The sequence below is a fragment of the Mustela putorius genome, unplaced genomic scaffold (assembly GCF_011764305.1).
Source record: "Mustela putorius furo isolate JIRA1106 unplaced genomic scaffold, ASM1176430v1.1 tig00000873_pilon_pilon_pilon, whole genome shotgun sequence".
In the NCBI taxonomy this organism is placed as follows: domain Eukaryota; kingdom Metazoa; phylum Chordata; class Mammalia; order Carnivora; family Mustelidae; genus Mustela; species Mustela putorius.
Window position 1 is genome coordinate 1,820,984 of NW_025421504.1, and position 26,499 is coordinate 1,847,482.

Consider the following 26,499-nt stretch of genomic DNA (forward strand, 5'->3'; position numbering starts at 1 on the left):
AGACGGAAAAGCGCACGCTGGAGATGTGGGCGAGGAACGTCCAGTCACTGTGCTGGGGCGCATGTGCCGGGGGCGAGGACGGAGGGCGGGGGCCACAGATTCCCTTCTAGGCTCCTCGTGCCTTCTCCCCTGCCCCCTTCCTGCCTCTCCCTCACCTGCCTGAAAACCTGCAAACATGCCCCGTGTGAGTCGCAGCGAATCAGCCCCAGCCTGGCCGGGGGGCGGGGTGGGGGGGCCCAGGCAGGGGTGGGTCGGAGGCCCTGAGCACACTGGCTCGCCACATCGTTCCAGAGTCGGGGTGCACAGAGGCAGGAAGGGCAGAAAACCCTAGAGAGAGGGGCAGGAAAGTGAGCGGAAATGAGGCCTGCTCTCCAGATGCCAAGGGCACACGTGGGGTCTCCTGCCCCCAGATTCCCACCTTCCTGCTGCCGTCTCCCACCCCATCGGGACCAGACTGGGACCAGATCGGGACCATCATCCCACAGATCATCTCCCTGCCGCTCTAGTCCTACTAAGTCACGTTCCCACGGAAACCATCCAGGCTCTCCCGGCCGATCCTCCAAGTCCAAGGCCACGGCTCAGCGTTCAAAGCACCCACATCTCACGCAGTCTACCCAACCTACACCCAGCCCCACACCTTCCTGTGTAATGAGGCCAGCACACATGCTCTCTTCACAGACATGCACGTCACCCCTGGTGACAGCCAGCCCACCGGGCTACGACTCCTCCACACGTCCCGTGGGCCCTCAGAGTGTGTGCGTCCCTGGGAACACCAGAGCCCCTGGTGCACGCGTGTGTTCAGTCCGACCGGAGCTGCTTGTGACGCCCAGACGCGCTCTGCCCGTGTTAAGCTCCCACGTACACTGTTCACTTTCAGGCCGCAGCTTGTCCCCTCAACTAGACTCCAAAGGCACGACAACACCACGATCCTCTGCACCTCCTACGGCGCTCGGCGGAGGTCTGACGGACGCCGTGGGATTTTGTCCGTTATGCTGTGGATCCTGAGTGGAATGAATGGACTCCAGGGTCCTCTGGACCAGACCTTCTGCCATCCTGTCACACGGACCTGTGATCTTTCTTGGCAGCCTCCAAACAGAGAGGACAGTTACCGAGAAAACCTCACCAACCCCTCGCAAGAGGAGACCCACGCTCAAGGAGCTGCAGCCGTGGGGACGTGGACGACAGGGGGAGCCCATGTGCTCCCTGGTGGGCGGGCGCTGCTCGGACTGAGTTCTGCCTCTTCCCCACGTCCTGGGAACATGGCCACGTGGCCCCCGGGAGCAGCACCTCTGCCGACCTCTCCCTGCCTGTGGGAACATCCATCTCTCCCTGTGCCACCTGCCCTTCTGGCCTGTTCTCTGCTGCTCCCGGCTGCCGCCCTGACTGACGTCCCTCCGTGTGCCCTCCCAGCTGACCCGGGTTACAGCTGCCCTCGCTGCCACAGATCCCAACCACTGTGTTCCTTCTTCCTGTGTCTCCGCTGGGCACATTTCTATGTTCCTGCCTCGGAGTCCCACCTCCGGCTTCTAGCGTCTTCCTTCAGCTCTCACCAAGTGCGCACGCTTGTCGGCCGACATTCGGCAGTGTCTCTCTGTGCTGGCTGTGCCCCACCCCATTGATTTCTGCTTCTCGGGGCGCAGTGGAGAGCGTCCTTAGGCAGGTGTTGGCCTATGTCAGCTCGGGGATAAGCCCAGCCGCTGAGGAGCACAGTGGGTCACCCCTGCCTGCCCCTCTGGGCAGCTCCCCCTCCCCATTCACTGCTCAGGGCTAAGTCGCCCTACAGGAGGCTCTCCCTGGGCTCCCCCACAGCCCTGGGATTTGGGGGCAAGGGTGAGGCTAGCAGAGGGGTGCTGCCCAGCCAGCCCAACACCGATAACCTCTCACCCCAGGGCGCTGGCCTTGCTGGAAACACTGCTTCAGGGGCAAAGCAGCCCAGGTCCTCGTAGGTCTCCCCAGTGGCCAGTCACTATGCTGTCAGCCCCCAGGGCCCACGCTTGTTCCGCTGCGTCTCTGGAGAGTGGGAAGGACCAGGGGTCTGTGTGTCTCCTGGCAGAAAGCCCCGGAAAACAACCCCCCGAGTCCCGTTAACAGCGCGCAGCTGTGTGCTTTCCCTGCGCCCCCTGGACACGGGCTCTCTCCCGGACGCACGACTACTCCATGGGAGCCTCCCAGCGAGACGGAAAACGGAAAGGAAGGAATGAAGGAGCAACGGGGGTCGGCGGCACAGCCCTGACGCGGAGGCCCGAGCATGCACGTCCCATGGTGGCGCCCGTCAGCGACGCGAGGTCTTTAACGCAGGCTCTCCCGTATGGAGCACGCCGCCCACGTCCTCGGTCACGTTCTCCAGAGCGCCAGACCGCGACAAAGGGCGTGGGAGGCAAGAGTCGTGACTCGGTCTATGGCCAGCAATCAGTGGCAGGATCCAGCTTCCGATCTGCCTCGGGGTCAAACGGCTCTCCGTGTCATGGCGGCCCGAGTTCCAGAACACCCAGGGCTGCCGCTAGGACACGCCCCAGCAGACCGGCACGGAGAGGGTGCTCTTGGGCGCCACACGGCATCAGACCACACGAGCCACTCACCCAAGAGGCAGAACGTCTCCTTCACTCTCTGTGAGGAAAGCCTGAGCCTCAGGAGGCTGAGTTGGCGCCCACCAGTCGCGTCTGCAGGGTCGGTCCCTGGGATCTGCGTCCCTAGGGTCCCCGGGGGAAGCCCAGGTCATGGCACGAGGCACTTACCAGCGCAGGGCGATTTTGATGGGGGTGGTGAGGCATGAGGTGAACAGGTCAGCCGGGAGGTCGGGGATCATGGGCAGGAGCTCGCTGGCCTCACAGGCCGCCAGCTGGATGCAGTTCTTCATGGACGGCGGCAGGGGCATCTGTGCGAGCGGGTGGTTGGGGTTGATGGCAGCGACCTGCAGGGGAGGACAGGAAGGGAGAGAGAGGCTCAGTGGCCACAGACGGCTACAGCACCCGCTGGAAGCGTGGGCCCGAAGCAAGGACCGACGGGGCAGCCCCCGAGAGGCAGCCGGGGCGTGCCCTCGTGCAGTTCGTGGTCTCACGCTCGTCACCAAGGCCCCTCCAGCAGCTCCACCAAGCGCGTCTCTGGGAAGGAAGTTCTCGCCCCGGACTTGCACCGGGGCCGGACCATCCCAGCGTTCATACGTCCTGCCCTTCGGGCCCCGCACGGTGTCCGAGCGCTGATCTTACAATCCAGTCTTCATCCAGCGTCCCTTGTTTTGGTGTGTTCCCTGACAAGGGCGCAGCTCAGGGTAGAGAGAGTGACCCCACCAGCCGCAGCGGCGAGCAGACGGCAGAGGCGGCGCCCGCGGCAGGGACGCTGGGAACACACGAGGGTCAGGGCCCAGTGGCCGACCGGCTGCTTCCAGCCCCCGCAGGCGTCACCCGACATCTCAAAGCATCGTAACGAGATACTTATGAATTCTGTAACCAGGGAGGGGGACTCTTCTCATTTTATTTTGACACAAAACTTCACCTGTCCTTGAAGCAGGGGGACTAGTCCTGCTTGCGGTCTCCTCCACTGAGACTTTGGTCGGCAGGCCCCAGCCCTGAAGCCTGGCGCGCACCACGCTGCGGGAGGAACGGCAGCCGCTAGTTACCGTGGACTGACGGGGCAGCCTCGTGAACAGCAGCAGAACTCCCCCAAACCCAGGACCTCACACAGCCCGACTGCCTCTGCCAGCACACGGCCTGGGACCCCTCCCCTGCCACACTCGGGTGGTGATCCGGTCCTCCGATCCTCCGCCACGAGCTCCCTGGGGAAGGCCTTCCATGGCGGGGCAGCAGGCCCGGCTGGGGGCACAGAAGCGGAGGGCAGCCCTCCTGGGACCGGGGATGGCACGGTGCCGCAGAAGGCAAGCGGACAAAACCGTATGGTGGTTGACAGGCTTCACACGTCCTGCATGTCAGTTTGCTGCGGGACGAGGCGGCAGCGTCACAGGTCACTAACAGAATGAGAATTAAACCCCAGAATGCCAGCTGAGCAGGACGTCCACAATGTCCAGGACCTGCTCACCCACTCACCCACAAACAGCCACAGAAAGCTATGTGCCGCGGCCCGAACGCAGGCGGTCCCCACCCCACAAGGGCAGGGCGGTGACGGCATCCCCCTACCTGTCCCGGCGCCTGGTGGTGCTGCCCGCAGCCGCGAGGCCCAAGACCCCCACACAGTGAGGCTCGAGAGCGCAGGCACGTGGAGGGGATCCTTGGGTCCACGCACCAGAGCGGCAGGACTCCCTCCTCTCCCTGTGGACCACCATGGCTATGGGGGCAACAGGCTGTGGACCACCATGGCTATGCAGGCGACAGGAGGGTCCATGGTGACTCCTCACCCGTCACGGCTCCGTGTCCTGCCGGGACCAGACTGGGCGTCACTCTCGCGCCCCCTCCTCATGGACCAGCCCTCCTCTGTCGACGTTTCTCCGAGCTCTTTCCCAATCATGATGTCATGTAAGGCTTTTGCGAAGGGCCCCGGAGGTGAGTTTTATTTCCATTCTTAGCGATCTCTCGCGGTGCGGACGCGGCACCCCACAGAAGGCGTATGCGCCCCGTCCCTCGGTCTGTGCGGCGGTCACGCAGTAGGAGGCCGCTCCGGGTTCGGAGCCACGTGTGCCCCTCTGGACACCACTGAAACCCCAGCCGGGGACACGGGCCGGCGCTCCACGGGCTCTGCCGACCGGGCCCGGGCCTCTGGGGCCATGTTCGCCTGCTCGCGAACGGCGCGCCGGTGAGGACGTGGGGCGTCACTCCCGCTGAGGAGACCCGGCTCTTCGCCTCCGCTTTCTCCCCTGGAAGGAGGAAAGGCTGCAGCCGCACGGCTGACCCGTCCTGCAACAAGAGCGTCACGCCCAGAACACCCAGCGCGGCTGTGCTTAGTCTTAAAGAACATTTTAACTCCCAATAAAAATACAACTTCTAGAGCTGCGCGTTTTTTTTAACAGTGGTAAAATACCATTTTAACGTGAAGGTAGCGTGAAGTTCACGTTGTAACCACTCTGGCTGTGCGGTTCAGTGGCCCTGAGAGCAGTCACCCCGCGCAGCCCTCACCAGAGACGGGTTCAAAGCAAACGCGGCACCCGCGTGGCTCAGGTGTCACCTTGAGGTCTCAGCCAAGCTTGTGATCTCAGGATCGTGGGATCGAGCCCCACGTCAGGCTCTGCACTCACAATCCGGCTTCTCCCTCTCCATCTGCCTGCCCCTCTCTGTCAAATAAATAAAATCCTTTTATAAACTTAAATCAAATTAATAAAAAAAGATTCTCTCTGTTCTCCCGACCTGACTCTCACTCCCTCGCTCTCTCTCGCAATAAATGATAAAGCAGAGAGAAGAGACGGCAGAGTCACACCTCTGCTCGCGTCCTGCTCCCAGCTCAGGCAGCCGGCAGAGCACCTGCCCCGCAGGACACTGGCTCCCAGGGCTGCAGGGACGGCCCTCCAGAAGGACATGGGCAGAACCAATGACCTCCTGAGCCATCTGGACCAGAGATTTTCCGTGCCAGGTGGGTCTGGGGCCCGTCAGGCCCGAGGCACACAGGGAGGCTGGCAGGCGTGTCACAGGGCTGGGGCAGATGGGGGACACTCTGGGCCTTGGCACTAGGTGCGAGTGCCCTCTCCCTGGCCCCATCACCGGGCCACCAGGCAACTCTCTGCGGAGTCTGGAGGGAACCGCTGGTGGGCGGCAGGCTTTCGGGAGCGCCAGCGCCCACACGGAGAAGCGCAAACGGGGCAGAACTGCAGCGGGAGACACAGCTGTGATGCGCAAGACCGATTCCACAGTCTTGTTTTCCTTTTCAGAGAGACGTCTACTTTCACAGTAGGAATCTCGGAGGTTCCCTGGTTTGAGGTTTCTGGTTTATGACTTGCTTCTGTGTTCAGCTTCCTCTCTGACGGCGTTGCGAATGAGCAGCTGGGCCTCCGGCCACAAGCGCGGACACTGCGCTCTGTGCCCCTCGCGTCTGCACTGCGCGTCTGCAATCTCACGCCCCCAGGATTGGAGCACCACGTGCTGGGCACCGGCCCCGCAGGGAGGGAGGGAGGGGGCGGTTCGCATGCCAGCCACCAGGGCGGAGCCCCGGCGGGGGGAGGGGGGGGTGACGAGGCCTCCCCGGCCCCACACAGGTCTGTCCTTTCCGGCCCAGGGGTGGTGCTCCCACGGCACTGTTGGGGGACGAGGCCACACAGTCTACACCCCGGGCCTCACCAGCGTTTGGCCCAAAGCCTCCCAAGTCCTGGGCCCCGGAGCTGCTCCGTGAATGCCCAAGGTACGCGGAGAAACATCTTTATTCCAAATACATCCACCAGAAATTACATTTCCCGATTCAAAATAGGCATTGCTAGAAACCCCGACGGCTCCACAAGCCCCTCACAGCACGTGGTCACATGGACGGGAGCGGGCGGTAGGTCCAGCTGTAGACGGCCTGCAGAGGCCGGCGTGGCCGCCTGTCCAGCGGGAAGCGCTCTGTCACTGTCCCTCCTCCCACCACACCACCGGGCGCCCGGAAGGCACACGAAAGCTCTGCTTTAGGGGTCACTACGATGGCACCATTTGAAAACAGTGACACTCAAGGCAAAAGAGTCTGTGCCCCAGCGAACCGCTGGTTTCCAGGCTCACTCACCTGGGAAGACAAGCACCTACCGTACAGAGCAGTTTTTCCCACACGCTGTCTTGGTTTTGTATGTACCTAAGATACTGACTGACCTTTTCACCGCACTTACTCTTTGGAAACAGTCTACGTGAGTGCCAAGAACTCTGCAAAGCCGCTGGGGACAGCCGTGAACACACCAGCAGGGGCCACTGCACAGCCCGAAGGGCGGGCCCAACTCCCTCCTCCACCCGGGGGGGCTTCTCCCAGGGAAGCTAGAGACTCAAACCCAGGAAACAATTTCAAATTTCAAAACTCACTAGGGCCTTCTGGAGGATTTGGGAAGGGTCCAGAAAAGTCTGGCAATGTGACACACGGCAGATTCAACAGAGACATCTGCTACGTGTCCCACACGTGCGGGTCACGCGGAGCCGGTGAGGGCCAGGAAGCACTCATCCCAGACGCATGGTGGCTGGGGCTCGTTTTCTTGATAGAACTCTGACATCGTGCTGCTTTCTCCTACGGACATACATAAACACGAGACACCTAACCTCAGGGCCTTTACGCAGTGCATCTGTGAGAACACCTTCTCGGTAACAGCTCGGGTTCCAGCAGCTTCTGCACTCGGTTCAACAATATCTGCTTACGGTGGACATACTGCAAAGTGCAGAGAGACTGAGATCCGCAAAGGACTCCGTGCACTGCTGATCCAGCTCCTTCCAGAGGGTGATGTGGCCTCTGTCACGGGACAGACACTGTACCAAGACCAGCAGCTGAAAGCTGCAGTAATTTCCCATAAATAACTTACATAAGTTTCCATGAAATACTAAGTAGCAATTTAATAGCCTCTTGGTACTCACGGCTAAGGACGGGCTGTCCAGGGGGGCAGTCACTCCTGTTGGACAGAGGCCTCCCTGGTGCCCAGGAGCCCTCAGAGCTGCCCATCAAAGGGCAGAAAAGACCCCCTGTAGAGCGAGATTGGGGTGATCACCCGGAGAGCTCACTCGAACAGACCGTGCGCTGTGCGAAGCCTTTTGGCTGTTGGCAGCTGGACAGCTGTGAACACAGAATCTTTCTATACCTCAGTGAGGACCTTAGTTCAAACCTGGAACCAAATTCTATCCCCCAGGGACTCCTACACGGCCACCAAGCAAAGGAAAGGAGGCACCGAGGAATTCTGCAGCCTTCTACTTCAAGAAGAGAATTTCCATTTTTCGGCTTTGTGAACAGTGCTGCTACGAACACGTGTGTGCACATTTCCGTGTGAACATGTTTTCAGTCCTCGCGGGTAGAAGCCAGGAGTGGATCACTGGGTCGCACGGCGGCTCCAAGTCTAATAGGTGAGGAGCCGGCGGGCTGTCTTCCAAGTGGCCGCAGCCCCGACGTTCCGCCCGCAGGTGAGGGCTGCGAGTCCGCGGCGTCCGTGCCAGCACCGAGGATCACCCCTCGCTTCATTTCAGCCGTCCCGGTGCGCGTGCAGGGTGCCGCACTGTGGCTCTGATCTCCTCTCCCCGGCGAGGGCTGCCGTCCTTTCCCGGCCGTGTGGGGCGGGCCAGGACCGCCAGCCCTGTGTGCAGTGAGAGCGGTGGGGGCAGACAGCCCTGCCGCCTCTCTGATCTCTGCCTCCCGTAAGCATGGGACGGCAGGAGGCTCTTCAGAGATGCTCTCTGTCTGGCTGAAGGTCCCCCCCTTCCCCTGGCGTGCTAAGAGGAATCATTCTTAACATGAAAGTGTGCTGGATTTTGTCAAATGCTTTTTTGCATCAACTGATTTGATCATATAGTCTTTCTTCTCCCGTCTGTCGGCAGGGTGGATCCCGTTCATTGATTGTTTTTTTAACCAGTGAGCCAGACTTGTAGAGCTGGAATGACCCCACACAGTCATCGAGTGTAATCCCCTCTCGAGCTCACTGGAGCCGACCCGCTATGGCTTGTTGCAAGATTTCTGCATGTAAGTGTGTGAGACGCAGTGGTTTGTGGTGTTTTATATTTTCCTTGTGTCCTGCGTGTCCCTTCCGACATCAGGGTAACGAAATTCCGCCCCCTTTGCACCTCTGGACAAGCTCTGTGCACACCTGGCGTGACCACACGGCGAGCCTCACAGAGCTTCCTGATGGAGACTCAGCGCTACAGGTTTGGAAGCGGCGGTGAGCTGCTCCATCCCTCCCGCCAGAAGCATCCAGATGTAGACACCCGGCAGAGGGCTGAGAAAGAGGACCCCCACGCGCCTGTCCTCTGGGTGTGACCTGAGGGTCTGCCCCAGCAGAACGAAGGAGAAAACCAAGGAAGGGGCAGAGGTGGGCTCTGGAAAACCGTGGCTGTGCCCGGAAGGCACTGAAGGGAGAGCCCAGGATGGCAGCTCTGGGACGCGCCGTCACCACGGCCACCCGGACGAGGAGCAGGGGAGCCGGCGAGCAGCTCGCTCCGGGAAGGGCTCGTTCCGAGATGCTCTGTGATCCCAGCAGCTCCGGGAACCCAGGAGACGCGTGAGAGCTAAGTCAAGGAGAAAAGAGAAAGTCTCCAGGAAAGTCAAAGGAACAAAAACTGTGACAAAATAGGAAACCAAAGCACCTGGTTCAGCTGTGTGGTGAGCGACCTCCACATGGTTGTGACATTTCAGACCTGGCCCACGTACCAAGCATGGGGACTCAGTCAAGGAACAGAAGACGGCTACAGAAATCGAAATCCGCACGGAGCCTAAAACCCGGAAGATGTCACCAACTACTGATGGAACTAGAAATACACAGAAGGGTTTTGTTTAGATGTGCAAAGGCTACAAAGTTCACTGAGCCTGAAGCCCGTGATTACAACTAAAGGGCCGGGAGGAGGGGAGGGGCAGTGAGCGGCCGCCCCTTCAACAGCCCTGGAGAGCACACTAACACAACCGGCAAACACTGCCTCGCGGCCTCTTGCTGCCGGAGCTCTATGTCCCTTCGGTTCTTCAACCGAACAGACTGGGGTGGCAGCGGCCTGTGGTTTCTCCGATGGCCAAAAGCTCACAGACAACCCAAATCAGGACAATCAGGACAGGCAGGTTATCTGCACTTACAGAGCTGCTCAGCAGAGGAACCAGAGCAAGAGGTTCCCTTTGGAGTGAGCCCTGACCGGGGCGGGCGCGACCAGAACCCGCTCTACCCTCCACTGCCCCTCTGTGCCAGCTGATCTCCAAAATTATGGCGTATGCTCACTTGGTAATAAAACTACTTCTTTTAAAAAGAAGATTGAAAGCCCAGAGACTTGAAAACAAACTCTTAAAGCTCAAACTACAAAGTGACGGGACACAACAAAAAACGTGTGGAAGACTGCTGAGTGGCAGCGCGTGCTCCTAGCGGAGACATGGCTCGAGCCGCAAGCAGTAGCTTTCGCGGTGCTTTCCGGGGGTCAGGGAGGGCTTCTGCGGCACCAGCAATGCTCTCGGGGCGGCTCCCGGTCCTCGGCGCGGCACAGGCCCACGGAGAATGTGAAAGCTGACAGCCGCCCTCCAGACCCACGCCCCTCGCCCCTGGCGGTGTCCCGCCCTGGAGGCTCTCCATCCCGTCCCAGAAACCATCTCCGTGCAGTCAGGGTCACCCTCTTCTCCCTACAGGTCGCAGAGCCCATCGCGCCAGCCGACTTCCGGCAGCTCACGCTCCTCGCCTCCCCGGGAAAGCTGCAACAGTGCGCCGGGACCAGCCGCAGAGCGGGGAGGAATGACACGGGACAAGGAGGCGAAGAGGCTGTACTAGAATCCTCTCCGTGCGGCACGCCACGGCACGGCAGAAACAGACACTGCACTAGACTCCTCTCCGTCCGGCACACCACGGCACGGCAGAAACAGACACTAAGAGATTAGCTGGGAACCAGTTTTATCATTTATCATTTTAATCTCCGCTATTTATGCAACAGACCAACTGAACAGGAGCCGATCACAGCACGTGCGGCGGCAAACAGGAGACTTCTCCGCACTGTAATCACCGAGGAAGCGAGACGCAAGCAGAGCTGATTACAGAACACACGGCGGGACGGCGCACCGCCATCTATCTGCCGCTTCAGATAACGGATTTCTCATTTGCTCTCCCCCATGAAAAATTAGTCAATTAAACATTTTTTTCCCAAAAAAGATGCATGGAAGGCTTTCTCGTCGCACTCACTGAAACGAGCAGTTTCCGAGGCTGAGTAAGGCTCGGCGACATACAGAGAGCACGAGGTGGTGCCGGCGCAGACCGGCAAGTTGGCACTCAGGCCCCCGCCCGGGGGAGCACCTGCCTTCCGTGGGGGACGGGGGAGAGGCCGCGTCCACTGCGCCGTGGCCCGCGGAGGCAGATGCTCTGTCCTCCTTCCCCAGCCTGAAGCTCAGGAACTGGGACCAGAACCAGGCAGCATCCTCTGGCATTTCACTTACATATTTTACATGCAAAAAGAAAAACCTTTTTTGCAATATTTGTTACTTGATGTGAGGAAAAGCATATCACCTCTCGGGGCTCTGAGTCTTCCGCACTCATTGGATGACCCGTGCCTTGGGTAAACGTGCAGGAGACGCCCAGAAGCAAGGCAATCATCGGACGACACGAAACGTGGTCTTCCCTCCTCTCGAGACAGAACGCAGAAACCACGCCTCGCGGAGCCGGGCTCCGTCCCCAAGGATAAGGGGCACCGTAGGCGCCAGTCGCTCTTACGCCATGTTCTGCGCGGGGACTTCATTTATAAATATAAAATCCTAAACTGCATGACATGTTAATTCTAAATTCTACCACACAGAATTTCAAGTTTTATTGCTGACTATGTCAGGCACCGCCTCTGATGACACATGAAGGGGCACAGCATCCCATGGAAACTGAACAGACACGAACGGACTGGAGGGAACACGGACTCGGGATGACGTTGGCTCCGGAATCGAGCATTTCCTGCACCGCCACCGGTCGGAATTCATGATCCCCTCGAGGCTGCAGAATATTTGATTCCCACACACCCGCACAGACCACAGGATGGAGGTCTCTTAATTGAAAATGCCTCTGCAATTTCTCTTCAGGATTCACTGTTCAGTTCAAACATCAAATATTAACTGAAACAACCGAGTGAGCCATCTCTCCACGAGCAGAGCACGGCCCTGGCTCTCCAGCTCCTCGGACAGAAGGGGCTGGTGGCCGTGCTGACACTCGTCTTCTGCACTGAGCTCGGTGGGTGTTTTTAACGCACGCGTGCGACGCACACTCATGCACACGCGGCGGTGACGATGACAAAGACGTGGAATTGATGGCTATGCCCGGCCAGGGGTCCGTTCCTCCCCAAATCGATGTGTCTGCTGTATTTAAGCATTTATCTCAGAGGCAGAGGCCACTGGAGCGCAAACCAGCCCTGTTAATGTTATCACTTAATTAATGTTTAGATTAAAAATGACACTGAGTAAAAGGAGATGTAAAATGCGCCCCGAGGCTCGTGCCGCGCGCCTCCAGCTCTTTGTCACTGAACCCACCAGGGCCCCCGAGTCGCTCGGAGATGACAAAGGGAGCCAGCCCCCACCCTGGCCTTGAGGAAACCCGCGGGAGACTCAGCCCCAGTCCTGGGGCACGAGGGCCTCACCTCCAGCTCCTGCTCCCTCTGCAGGGCGAACTGCTTGAAGGACTTGACGATCAAGCCGGCGTTGGAGCAATCGTAGACGAATATGGACGGGCTGCCCATCCACGTCTGCAGGTCATACACAGACAGCGGGATGTACTGCGTGTAGTTCTGGAAAACAAAACCGTGCACGTGTGACTTACACCTCCTGCACAGGACTGCCAACCCGCCCCCTGCGCAACAAGGGAGGGACGACACCCCGGGCAAGGGGGCACGGAGGGCTGCTCACGGCTCATAAACGTGGGAAGTCACAGCCAACCACACCCTCTGCCACATGTCCGCATGCCACTGGGCCGTGACCTGTGAGCGCCAGACGGCGGCCCCACTCCTGAGCCCGCGCCGGAACTCCCCAGCTGTTGCTGCCGGATTCAGCGGCTCGCTGTCTCCTGCGAACCCGGGCCGTAGTCCTGCTCGTGGCGGGACTTCCCTCCATGCGTCCGACCAGCAGGGCTTCCCCATCTACCTTCCTCTCCGGGGAACGAAACCACGGCCCCTTACACACTTAGAGGACGTGCACCTGTCCCTGTCCCTGCCTGCCGTCCTCCTCCATGACTTGTGTGCGCTGCTAGAACAGGCCACGTCCCTCACGCACCAGGGAGACGCTCTGAGGAGCTGCCTAGGCTCGAATCTGCATATTTCCCCCAAAGTACCTTCTATTTCAGAGAACCGTAAGCACTTAATCCTGCAGATGACTTGGAAATCACACTTAAGGGATACAAGCGGATTTGGCACTCAGATTTTTTCAAACCACTGAACAGAAACTTATTAACATGAATCCACTAAGTGAAATTTTTTCTGGACACACTGTACTGTTCAGTACTCGAAAACACTCGGGAGATGACTGGGAATCAGAGAGCAGGATGTTCTCGCCCCCGCAGAGAGACACGGACACTCCTGGCTCAGAGGCCGGGGCCTTGCGGCACAGACCACCGACGGATTTACCCTGCCTCGCACCCCCGCGTGCCTGGCGGAGCTGCCAAAGCCAACGCCGTACGCTCGCAGCGAAGGGGACTGTTTCCCCGCAGCTGAGCCTCTGCTGTCACCACAGGGACGGCGAGAACGGCCTGGAAAACAGGCCAGGAGCCCAGAGGACCCTGCAGGGCCCAGCGACATCTGTGACGGGATGGAGGCGGCCGGCAGAGGCTTTCCCGAAACACACAGCAAATAGGAGATCTAAGTCAACCCAGACGGGATGAGGCCACACGTGGACAGCACAGGTGCGTGTGTGTGTGGGGGCAGACATCTGGGTCCCGAGAGGGACCCCGCTCCGCTGACGTGGGCCGCTTGGCCAGGCTGCCCTGCCCCTCCCGTGGCTGGCAGGTGTTACTATCGAGAACGTTTGGAGATGCCGTCCCTGGGCATGCTCACTGGACGCTTCCACACGTGTCGAGGCTTCCTGAAGGAGCCTACCGACTCCACGCACGCCCAAAGTACCAGCGATCTGACAGGCTGATCCTAAAGTCAGCACGGAACAGAACTGCACGAGAACGTCACGCACACACGCACCATTTCTGCGAAGCAGAAAGACGTCCAGGAGACGGATAGAGCAGGAAGCGTCCGACAGGGCACCCGTGTGTCGCTGGCAAGTGTGTGAATACAGAAGCTTTTCCATTTTTAGTATTATTATTTTTTTAGAAAGACAGCGTGTTGGGGGGAGGGGCGGGGGGGGCAGAGAGTCTCAAGCCGCTCCCTGCTGAGCACCGAACATGGAACCCAACAAGGGGCTCGATCTCATGATCTGGAGATCACGACTTGAGCCGAAATCAAGAGCTGGACAGACAGCCGACTGAGCCCCCAGACGACCCAGGAAGCTCTTCTGGAAGGCCATCTGGGAATACGTACCAGTGGTACATGCACATCCCTTTGACTCCTAGGTGTCCATCCTACATTAATACTTGCCTCTGCACACGGAAAAGTACACGGTCGAACGATACTCCTGCTGTAAAACCCTGTCAGCCATCAAAATGCCACTGCGGAAGGGACGGCGAGTCGGATCTGTGTCTCCTCCCCTGCCCCACCAGTGCACGTCCCCGCTGGGCGCGCTTCCCAGCTCCCTCCGCAGCTCAGTCTGACCTCGCGAACTCCAGCCAGCGGGACGCGATCGGAAGCAATGTGTGCGAGTCATCAGGGCCACCCCCCTGCGGGAATGCAGACAGGGTGACACCGCTCCAACCACGCAGAGGACAAGAGCAGAGGGACAGAAGGGGACGTTCAGGTGGAAGAGGCCTGGGCCCCACATCCCGAGGAGGCCCCAGCGAGCCCCAACGACCTCCGTGGACCAGCACAGCCCACCCCGCATCCTCGCACGTGCCACGCGAAGGACCATCAAGCAGAGGAATGTCCACACATCCATACCCGGGACACCACGCAGCCCTGAAAAGACTGGGCTCACTGCTGTGGATTGAGGCAGAAAGATATTCAAGCCGTATGATGATTTAAAAAGGGCAAGTCTTAGAACACTGCCCAGACGACGATATCATGGGGGCGGGGAGCGGGGAGGAAAGGGCTCTGTGTGGGAGCACGCGTCCCCGAGCTTTGCTCCGCACGCGACGGGGACCTGGGAAGTGTCTGTCACAGAAACAGTGCTGAAGGGAGAAGCGTCGAACTACTAATCAACGTCCACAGCACAGCTGTTCCTCCCGGCCCACGTCACCTCAGCGGAACCAGCTGTCCAGGCTGGAGGGGCGCAGGGCCTCCTCCGTGCGGGAGGCCGCCGGACACCCCCGGGCCCGCCAGGCAGACGTCTGGTCTCTCCCCCGCCAGAGCTCCCCGTTCGGAGAACGCATCTCTCCCTTCTCTTGAAAAACATACTCAAGGCCAAGTTTTCATTTCAAACAAAGACACTGAAATGGGTTTAGGTAATTTATTCATCACAATCCACTTCATCTGCCAGGTTATATTAAACACGAAAAAGAAGGGTCCCCCCGCTTCGCCCGACTGTCCTCCGGGCTGAGCCAAGCAGGGGCGGCGCTGGGACAGGAGGCGGTGAGAGCGGCCCTGGGCTCCCGGGGGAAGCCGTGCACCTCGGGGGAAGCACCTCCCCATTTCTGAGAAGACTCTGGGTGCATCTTTGGCCAAAAACGTCCAGGGGTGAGTCAGAGCTCTCAGCCACAGTGACACGCCTCCTCCTGACGGCTTTCCTGGAGGGACCCCCTCCAGGGGCGGCGAGCCTCCTTCTGACCCTGCGGGTGGCCCCGCAGCCCCGCCTGCAGAGAGGTCCGCAGGAAGACGCAGAAGATGCATTTTCCTTCCACAGGGCGTCCTCCGAACGCAGGAACCCCCGTGGGAGGGGACGGCCCAGAATGTCAGGTGTGGAAGAGCCCGGCTCCGGGTCCAAGCACGGCCGCCAGCGACTCGGGAGCGGGAGCCCCAAGCAAACTCTCCGTCCCTCAAAACCCTCCCGGCTGGAGGCCCACTGGCTTCGCGGACCCTCCGTCTGCCTCTCCTTTGTCACAGTCAAATAACCGGGTGCTCCGTCAGTACTTCTAAACAGGTATCACTAAGCAACAGCACATACTGGTTTTGAAAGCTGTGCTCTACCGGGGGTGGTGGGCTCGCCCCTTCCGCTCCGTGCCCAGCGCGTCCTCGAGGCCGTGGAAGGCGGAGGCTCCTCCGTGCTCCGCTATCAAACTCGCACACTTGTAATTCTAGAGCCGCGGTGGTGCCAAATCCTACCGAATCATTTCTCGTAACTACTGTACCCGTCCGGAGTGCCGCGGGCTCCAAGGGAAAAACAGCTGTTAATTTTATTGTAGACCTGACTTTTCTGAGGATTTCTAGGACTTGATGTTTGTCTGCGACCACTGAAGACGGTGGGTGCAGATCCGCTCTCCTTAGGAGAAGTGCTGGAGAACTCGGGACTATTTCTTTGTGAGAGCTTCAACGTTCAAAAAAAAAATAGGATTCCCCTGATGCTCAGAGATAAAACCCTAACCCGTTCCTGGGAAGTCTTATCCTATTTGAGAACCGGATTTATAGAGCAGAAGTTCTCAACCTCACGTGCATCAGCCGGGCAGGGCCGGGGGAGGGCGGGGCAGGCAGTTGTACACACATCCGGTCCCTCCGCGGCGGCCGGGGGGTGGGGGGGTGGGTGGGGACCCGCTCCTGCAGGGCCTGGGCCGGCTGGCGAGGGTGGAGGACAAACTCAGGGCCTCGTGCCTCACTTCCCGCGGCCTGTGCGCCTCCTGCTTTAGGAGGAACACCCCCCAGATGCCTTTTTTCCCTTAATGATGTAACAGTTTACACACACTGATCAGGAAACAGTTTGCTGTACGATAATTTTCAAAGGAAAACACGCGCTCGTCCACCAGTCGACTGTAAGACTTTCAACCACAAATTCGGTCTCTGATGGATTCAGGGCTCCTCGGGTTTTCTGTTTCATTCTGGGTCACTCTGGGTAAGTTGTGTGTTTTCAGGCATTTCCCATCTAATCTAGGTTGTTAAACATACTGGTATACAACATCAACTGCCCCCTCCTCTAGTACACGGGGCTCGGGGCGGTGTCGGCTCCTTGCTTTCCTCACGAGGGTCCTGTCTTCTCTTTCCTCTTCCATCCGTCCAGCTAGAGACTCGTCCTTCCGAAAAACGACGTGAGCGGTCGGCCCTCCCCACGGCCGCCTCCACTTTGCTCCTCGCTGCTCTTTGATGGTCTCTCGTTCTACTGGCTTTGAGCTTAGGGGGCTGATCGTTTTCTAGTTTCTTAAGGCAGAAACCGCGATTCCAATTTCAAACCTTCCTGCCTTTCTGCATAAAGATTTAAGCTAACCGATCCTGCAAATCTGGTGAGCCCCAGTCCCACTGTTCAGTCTCAATTATCTTTATTTCCTTTGTGGTATCTTTCTTGACACACGTGTTACTCACTGTGCAAATAGCTGAGGATTTTCCAGATACCTTGCAATTCCAGCTTCTGTGCTCAGAGGGTATGCGCTGCAGGAGGCTGATCCCCCAGGCCTCACGGACACATGGGGGACCCACGCGTGGCCCTCTGGGGGACCCACCAGCCACGCCTGAGAGGGCGCACGGTCTGCCGTGTCAGCAGAGGCTGGTGTCCGCTGCGCAAAGTGGCCGACGGTGGCGTTCCAGGCTTTCGTGGTGGTAATGGATTCCTTTTTAACTAGAAAACACATACTATGTCTGGAGTTTTCTCTGTGACAAAGTTTTTGATTGCCCACTTTAGCTGTAATTTTAACTTCCATTCTGACCCGCAATGACTGACAGACGGTTCTTCCAAGCTCTGACGAGGACTGTGGATGCGCGGCTCTCTCTGGGGCCGGCAGGCTAGCTCTGTGCACGGAGCGTTCCCGTCAGGTACACACGCACTCGGGGCGGCTCACCCGACCGCGGGTCGTCATGAGACGTCCTGCTCCTCCTCTGGCAACACACGGTCTCCAAGTCCGTTCTCTGACTGCCAACGGGGCCAGGCCGGCCCTCTGACCACTAGTACCTGTGAGACACACCTTCGTCTCCATATGTACAACGCGTCCCTGTGGGTGGCAGGAAGTGGAGTCAGACTCTCAGTCCCGTCTGCTACAAGCTTAGGACAAAACATTCTAGAGAATAGCCGGTCTGAAGCCACCAAAAAGTCGATGTGCCTTGTTGGGCGAGCGAAAGCACGAGTCGCGGACCGGGAGGGAGAATTTACAGAACAAACACCTGATAAAGCACTCACGTCCAAAATACACAAAGAATCTTCAAAGTGAGCAAGAAAACAACCCTATTTAAAAGTGGGCAAAACAGGGGCGTCAGGTGGCCAAGCACCGGACTCAGGGTCTTGTCAGGTCTTGATCTTGGGTCGTGAACTCGGGCCCCACTGGGCTGCATGCCACGCCTGGAAAGCACTTGAAAAAATGAGTGGGCAAAGATACGGACACCCCACCGCAGAAGATACACAGATGACCAGGGAGCAGGTGAAGACACTCCACATTACATGTCATTAAGGAACTGCAAATTCAAACCACAATGAGACACCACTGTGTGCCTAACGAGAAGAGCTAAACTCCCAGACACTGGCAACTGCACGTGCTCAGTGGGACGGGGGACACCAGGCACTCTCGTCCCTGCTGCCGGGAGGCCAACTGACGCAGCCCCTTCAGAGGACAGCTTGGAGGTGGCTTAGAAAGCTGAACATACTTTCGGATCTAGCAACGCGCTCGGAGGTATGGACCCAAATTAGTAAAAAACCTTGTCTAACCAAAAACCTGCATTCACAAGAGCCAACTAACCCAGAAGCAACCAAGACGTCCTTCAATCGGGGTCCATCCAGACAGTGATGCGTCACTCAGGGTAAAAAGAAGTGAGCCATCAAGACACAAGAACACGTGAGAGAACCGGAGATGCATATCCCCAGCTGGAGAGAGCCGATCTGAGAACGCCAGAGACCATGATCCCAGATACCCGCACTCTCGAAAGCGGACGACGGCGAGTGTCCACAGATGCTGCTGGGGGGCGGGGGCCGTCCAACTGTCCTGCACAACACGGTAATGGTTGACGCGTGACACCACGCATCTGTGTGAACCAACGTTCAACTTCCTGAACAATCTATTTTCTACCTAGCGAAGAGTCTATTAAAACAAGAGAAAAGTGTGTGTAGATAAATTATGAGAAACGGTAAGAAAACAGAAAATTGATAAACATAAAATAAATGTACAAAAATCAACTGCCTTTCCATACACCCTGGTAAAAACTTAAAAAATATAATTTTATAGTAAACATTTATAACATCAAAAATATAAAGCAGCCAGGAATATATCTAACAAATGATGAAAACTTTTGTGAAATTATTATCACAATTATTTTGTGAAATACTACTGATACTTAAGAAGAACATAGTTTGGGGGCGCCTGGGTGGCTCAGTGGGTTAAGCCTCTGCCTTCGGCTCAGGTCATGATCTCGGGGTCCCGGGATCGAGCCCCACTTCAGGCTCTCTGCTCAGCAGGGAGCCTGTTTCCTCCCCGCCACCTGCCTCTCTGCCAGTGATCTCTGTCAAATAAATTAATAAAATCTTAAAAAAAAGAAGAAGGAGAAGGAGAGCAAACCTCGGCAGACTCGTCACGAAGACCCTGGGTCTCCCCGACCACTAATCAATTGATGGACAAGTTAATGCACTAGTTTAAAGGAAGACGTAAGGCGCAGGACAGCCGAGAAGAACTGAAGAAGAACGAGGCGGCGGGGGGGGGGGGTCTGCTCCCTAAACACCAGAAGCACTGGGAACCCGCCTCGTGAAGAGTTTCCTGGCACAGAGGCAGACCCATGGAGCACAGCTCTCAGAACGTGCCCACACACTGTGGAAACGTGATTTTGTTCAAAGTTGGCATTAAATAATAATGGAACTAAGAGGTATCCATTGCGGGGGGACAAAAAAGAGAGCATAAACTCCTGCCTAAAAGTATGTACGAAACCTGTTTCAGGCAGATTAGGGACCTAAATGCAACGGACAAGAATACAAGCCTTCTGGAAGAGCATCAGGGGCACTTCTGCGACCCTGGCACGAGGCAGGACGTCGCAAGGACACGGAATGTCCGCACCATAAAGGGAGACGGACCACGATGACCACGCGACGACAGAGAACCACTACGAGGGGACGCTATTAAGAGGCAGAAGCAAACCAACACACCAAGCCGTACGTTCAGAGAGGACACTCACAATTCATAAAAATGATAAAGGGCCGCTGTCCAGGATATGAAGATTTCTTCCAAATCAATAAGAAGATGACACACTAACCCAAGGGGAAAATGGAGAGGAGTGTGCACTTCGAGAAGGGGAAGCTCCACGGCCGACCAGTGGTCAGAAGGCGCTCAGTGGCACGGCCCCTGGGGAGACCCTCATTACCCCCACACTGGGCAGAAAAACCAAGTCCTGACCACAGTGCTGGGCAGGAAGGTGGGCAGTTTAGGAAAACCACGGGAACCATGGAGACGTCTGCCTGTACAGAAGGCACTGAACAGGTCCCGAGATGTCCCCCCAGCGGGCCTGAGGGACGGGCACAGGCACCGGAGCAGCAGGGACAGATGCTCAGAGCATAACCCGGGCGGGAGCAGGCTCCAAAGGATCCACATCCCAAGAGCCCGCAGACACCCAGACCCCACACGCCCGGATGGCCACAGGAAGGGCGGCTGCTCAAAGGCAGGCAAGGTAATGAAGATCCGAGATCCACTGAGCCAGTGAACCCAGCGGGCAGGAGGGAGCCTGCGCTGCGGAGGGGCACAGGGGCTCCAAAGCCCTGTGGTGCCCAACACGGCACGCCTCCAGATACTGCCTTGCACACCGTGTGCAAGGAGAGCACGTGGCCCCATGGGCCGGGGCGGGGGGGACTTGCCACTCCCGGCCAGGAAAATGGTAGAGGGTGTCGCCATCCCCTCACATTCGCCCCCCATGGTTGGTTAAGGAGCCGCAGGAGGCCACCCACTTGGCCGTGGGGAGCGTGGAGCCGAGGCCATGTCTGCAGGTGGCCTGGTGTGAGCTCCTTGGAATCCGCACCATTTTCTTCCCTAAGGAAACCTCTGATTCTCAGAGGAACACTCACCGAACTGAGAAACCTGGTCACCGTGTGATGTACACGGCAGACGCACAAGCAGGTCGTGCCTGCTGCGGGAAGAGGGCACCGTGGGCACCATGCCACGGCCTCCAGACGACCGCTCCGTGGCCACGCGCCTCGTGCCTGTCCCAGCCCTGACAGCTGAGACGGAGCTGACCCCACAACTCCCCACCACGCAGCCCGGCCGGACCTCGCTGCGTCTGGGTCCGTGGATGCGGAGTGACCAGCAGCGGAGCTGCAGCCGACCACCAACACCTACACGCAGCTGGGCGGCAGGAGAAAGGGGCGGGGCTCCCACGGACCTCTGAGGGGCTCCTACCTTGTTGAAGACCCAGATCTCCCCGTTCACAGTGGGCCTGGGCACCCCGTGGCCGTTGTAGTGGAAGAGGACCCGCTCCTCCTTGGCGTTTCGGCGTAAGGACGTGCACAGCTTCTTCACTTCGTCCACGGTCGGGTCGAGGCTCTGCTTGTACCGGGCCTGTCGCGGGAGAAGATGAAAGAACTCACCGTGGAGTCAGGGATGCGTGGGTACATGCCCCGTCCCCACCCTGAGTTTGCGCTGAGCAGCTATGGGACCCTGGACAAGTGACCCCGAGCTGCTCCACCTGTAAGCCTGGGGTGACGCCTCCCTCAGGGGCTGTGGGGCTTCGTCCAGCTAGCAAGCCACCCGGGGAGGCGCGTGACGAGCGCGTGAGATGAGTGAGGGTCGCGCGGCCACACCGAGCCACTGTGACAGCACCCGCGTCTCTTGGAGACACCGAAGCCTCTGGAGGGAAATCCTCTGGAAGGGGAGAGGCAAACTTCGGTAAAGTGCAGGAGGCCACGGGCCGATGCGGCACAGCAGCGCCAAGAGAAAGCGCCGGCCGGAGGAGGGAAGCTGCCTGCCCCTCCTCCGGGCCACGCTGGCCCTGCCGAGCCCCTGCCGGCTCCAGCCGCACCCACGCGGACGAACGGCCGGAATTCGCGGGATGAGCAGGACCTGAAATCAACTCCGCGTCAACAGCACATGCACGTGACCGACACGCGGTGAGGGGGCGGGCTCTTCCCTCCCCGCGTCTCCCCCTAACAGGCCAGAACGCTGCCCATAAAACAAGGGGGCCGCCCCGGAGGCCCGAGAGGACGCTCACACGGATGTGAGGTGCCAAGCTCCCCACCCATGGGCGCAGCAGTGTGCGTTCACCTGACGCTGATGCAGGCTGTGGGTCCCCACATGGGGGCTCCGAAGGGCCGACTGGCGGGGAGACGGTCCGGGTCAAAGCAGGGGCTCAACCCCGTGTCGTGGAGGCCCCGGCCCTGGTGCGTGACCCCTCCCGGACCCCCGGGCAGGACGGACCATCTTTTCTCTCCCTGACATGCAGCCGTCATTACATGTCCGCGTGTGACCGCGGCGGGGCCACAGACACCACGAGCACCGAGGCAGGCTCAGGTGCGCCCCCAGCGCTGGCTCTGTGCCCGCATCCTTCCCACGGCCTCACAACGCGCCCCGTCGCCAGCACACAGCTGCCGAGTGACCGACGACAACACTCAGTGACAAGAAGAGGAAAAGGATGCATCCGACCTGACGCTTCAATGATGTGCGTGGCCCCCAGCACGGCGTGGGAAGGCGCGCCCAAGGGCGTCGCCGGGTCTGGGTGGCGGACACTTGCGTGTTCTGGAATCCTACAGAGTAGACAGTGACAAAAACAACGCAGGCTCGCACTCCGGACTCCTCCCCGACAAACCGCGGGTCTGTGCTCTGCGCGAGACCGAGCCGGGCACGGAGTCCTGACCCCCCAAACAGCTCAGTTTCGGTTGACGCCAGGAGACGAGGCGAAGGTGGCTGACCAGAGAACTCCAGCTCCGGGGCCGACAGGGCACACCTTGCTGAGACGACTCAGACACGGGCCCCCCAAACCGCACCGCACAAGCACGCCGTGAAGTCAGCGAGTGGGTTGGAGGGGAAGACCCCACACTCAACCCCACGCACCAGAGCCTCCTTTGCCAGTGGCTTTGCTGCTCCTCCAATACAGAACCCCAACCTACGGCAGGCAGGAGCCGCTCCCAGGCAAGGTGCCCTGAAATCCCCACAGGCCACGCCATCCGCCGGCAGCAGGAGGCCGTCCGCTCCGTGCGCCTGCGCTCACGTCACGGCCCCAGGTCGCTGGGCATGTTTCAAGGGGACATGCCAAGCGCCCCCCTGCCCTACTGCTCGCTCCCGGCTCTCCTCAGCTTGGCCTCCTTCCTGCGGCAAATGACCTGAGGTTTCCGAAGTCCCAGCTCCGGGGAAGGACGGTCCGCCTCCCCCAGAGATCAGTCTGAAGGGGGGTGCTGGTTCCCCCAAATCACATGCAAGGCCACGGGGTTGACATTCCTCAGAGACAGCCATAAAACCAGATTCATTACTGCTGACCTGGCCTCCACCAAGGTCTTCTCCCGTGGGGCTGCAGAAAAATGATTTAGCCTCACTTTGCCACCTACTGCACCAAAAGGACCATTACGGAGTAGCACGAAAGGTGCTACGGATAGGAATAATATGCCTCCTGGGGTTTTATGGGAATTAATTAATATTTTTAAGGGCTTTGGAATGAGAAGCACTAAATTAAATGTCACCACACCGTGTTCGGTTTGGTTTTGAAACTACAACGCCTGGGTCCCAGCCCCGCGGTCCGAGGGGCGCAAACGGCAGAGGAAGCACCGAGGCCCTTGCGGGACCCAAGACCGTGTGAGCGACATAAGCAAAGACACCACAGGCTCGCAAACATGGCTTGTGGTGGTCGGGATTCCGGCTCCAAGTCCAGACCTCACGACGTGCTTCAGGCACATGTGGATCCTGTGCAGGAGGCAACGGGGGGAGACCAAGGCTGCCCCTGGCTGGATGAAGGAACGTGTGGCCCGTGTCTCCTGTCCTCGTGATGGCCGCCGGCCCGTCGCTGACATCCAGCAACCTTCTGCACTAAGGAGGCCTGAGCAGGGCGGCCACAGCCAGCTTCTGTGTCCCCGGGGCAGCTCTATTCTTCTCAGGCTCCTCCTCGTGCGAGGACAGAGTGCAGGGCCTGGACAGTGCAGTGGCCGCTCATGGTCAGGCGAGGCCGCCCCGGATGCCGCCAGCGCACCCAGGGCACAGGGAGTCGGGGCGGTGCTCCGGGGTCTTCTCTCCTGGCAGACCCCACAGCAAAGAGGCCTGTGTCTCCTTGGGGTGTCCAGTGAAGACCACTGCTGCCTCGTCCGGCCGCGCCCATGACCTCATCTCCACCCGTCCGTCCGCCCTCAGCGACGACGATACCTCAGCTCAGACCGGAGAAAGGAAATGCCCCCGAGATTTTCTCAGGACCATCTAGGAGGAACAGGGCCACTTTTGCCCCTGGTCTGGGGACTTGAAAATGTTTCACTCTCTGCCCTTTCCCAAGTAGGAAGGAAGGACTTCCGGGGAAATGCGTGGCAGAGAGAAAGGTCAGGTCTGCTCGAGGGATGCCTGTCCTAGACGGCAGCCCGGCAGGGAAAGCTCCGGACCCTGGCAGTTCGGGGACTTTACATCCCCACCCCTCAAAAAGCCCTTTCCATTCCCAGTAACACCACGCAGGGCAGGCCAGTGCAGGTGCCAGCACCGTCGCCACGACCACCACCACCATCCTCGCCACCACCATCCTCACCACCAATCTCACCACCACCACCACCACCATCATCCATTCCTTAGATGACTCAAACTTCCCAAGTAACCCGTCGGTACGATTTTGCTCTTTCCAAGCCCACTCCTCAGCACTCAGTAGGTCTCACTTGCTGAAAACCCTTTGATGGCTTCCCACTGACCCACGGCAAGTTCTTTAGAGTGGCCCATGAGTCCCGATCGAACCCTGTCTCTATAACTTCTGGGAGTCTGTGCTCCAACCACAAGGAAGTATCTTCCAAGTCTACGCTCCCCCCACCTTCTAGCCCTCTGCCAGACCCTCTTCCTATTCGTCCTCTAACCCCAGTTCCAAGTCCTGCCTGGACATTTCCACTTCCTTCTTCAAATATCAGGTTAACTGTCACTTCTCCAGAACTCACTTTCTGGCGGCCCCAGAAACCTGCGTCATGTACCCCATGCCAAACGCTCCCAGAGCACGTCTGGCCCCCCAGCTACAGCACTGAGGGCCCCTGACTCCATCTGCCCACTGCCCATCTGGCGGCCCTTTCTCCTGCCCTGACTAGTGTCCTGAAAAGGCCGGGATGTGATTTCCCTGGTCACTACGGCCACCTGGGGTAAGTGCAGTGCCTGAAACGTAGCTGGCACTCAGTAAGTAACTGTGCAGGAACCAAAGGTGACCCGTTCAGACTTCCTGCTCGAGAGTGCAAAGCCCAGTGGGCTTCTTCGAAAGGAGCTGGGAGCCGGAGGACTGGAGTTTCTGCACCGTGCGTTCGGCTGTGCTGGGGACGGAGTGTGCAAGCTCTTCTTCTACCGATGACCTTCTGCCGCTCCAGACCGGGGCAAACGCGGGCGCCCGCAGACGCAGCCAGCTCCGGCAGTGCCGTGAGACGCAGCTGACACTCCCCTCCCTGTGAGCGGGACTGCCCGGCAGACAGGTGACCCTCCCACGGGACAAGCTGTCTGTCTGGTGCAGGAAACAAGGAGCGCTGTCTGCAGGCAGAGACCGGAGGAACGAGATTCCCTTTGTCACCGGCAAATGTATATGTCTTCCAAGGTTTGCAATGGATGAAAAGTCACGAAAAGACATTCCCCCGCTCAGGACAGCTCCCTGGAGACAAGGGGATGGAGAAGCAGCAGTGCCCCTGCCAGGCTCCTGGTTTGGGACTACGAGGGGTCTTCCAGGGACAGAGACTAAGGGACAAAGAGTAAGGGAAGGGAGCAAACGTACGTCACATACTGACCGGACAGAAGGAGGGCTGGGTGGCTGACTGGCGGAGCCCATTCCTCTCCCTCGGCCGGAGGGCCGGAGTGAGAACAGCACGGCCCCCCGCACGGGCAGGCCTGTGTGCACGCTGAGGGCACTCCACGCGCATGAGGCCATGCACCTCTCCTTTCCAAGCCATTCCGGTATGTCCCTGTTGCTCCCAGACTGTCCTGTAGGGTCGCCAAGTCTTCACGGGCAAGCGCTCTGAGGTTCCTGCCACCACCAGGTCTCCATGACCCAGGCGGCCCGCCGCTCTCTGGAGGGCCGGTCCCCGTCCTGCCTTCTCCTGGCTCTCCTCTCCTGCCTCCTCCCTCCGACTGCTGAGCCGGTGGCCTCTCCCCTCTCTTCCAGGCCCAGCCTCTTCCCTCAAGCCTCAGGCATGGCTGTGACTCGGCCTCCCCTCTCCCACGCGACACACTCGCCCCGGGCAGCGTCCTTGAGCACAAACCGACGATGCGATTCCTTCTCTTGGTCCGCCCTGGCCAACCCCTCTGGGCTCCCTACGGCATCCCCAGCACCCGCGCTTTGCTGAACCCCCAGGCCGCACACCTCAAGCTGTCCTTCTGCTCCCCGTCTCTCGGGCCTTTGCCAGGGGTCCCCGGGCCTGTGGCCGGGCACTCACACACGGCCGTCCCATCTCTTCCTGTATCCGGGGTCCAAAGCCCCCAAGGGTCCTCGGGACCCCAGACTAGCCACTCTCCAAGTCTGTCCAGGCTGGCAGAGCTTCTTTTCCAAGCACACAATCAGGCCACTTGCCTTCTAAGAGCAAATCCTTGGTGGGGACGTCCACTGCCCCCAGGAGCACAGCCAGGCCTGGGCACGGCACACAGCCCCTCCCCCACGCGTCCCGGCGGGCTGTCTGCAGGTCTGGTGAGGCCGTGCCCTTCATGACTTGGGACCTCTGCCC

At 59.2% G+C, this 26,499-nt stretch overlaps 1 protein-coding gene across 4 annotated transcripts in view; it reads right to left on the bottom strand.

Annotated features, from left to right (window-relative positions):
• RPTOR (regulatory associated protein of MTOR complex 1) overlaps positions 1-26,499 on the bottom strand; it is a 307,301-nt gene that overhangs the window by 160,743 nt on the left and 120,059 nt on the right. For all 4 annotated transcript variants that reach the window (XM_045085733.1, XM_045085736.1, XM_045085734.1 and 1 more), the window contains 3 exons: positions 21,044-21,202; positions 12,156-12,302; positions 2,736-2,911 (listed from right to left, as the gene is read on the bottom strand). In XM_045085733.1, coding sequence (XP_044941668.1) covers positions 2,736-2,911; positions 12,156-12,302; positions 21,044-21,202 — 482 coding nt within the window. The remainder of the gene's footprint in view (positions 1-2,735; positions 2,912-12,155; positions 12,303-21,043; positions 21,203-26,499) is intronic.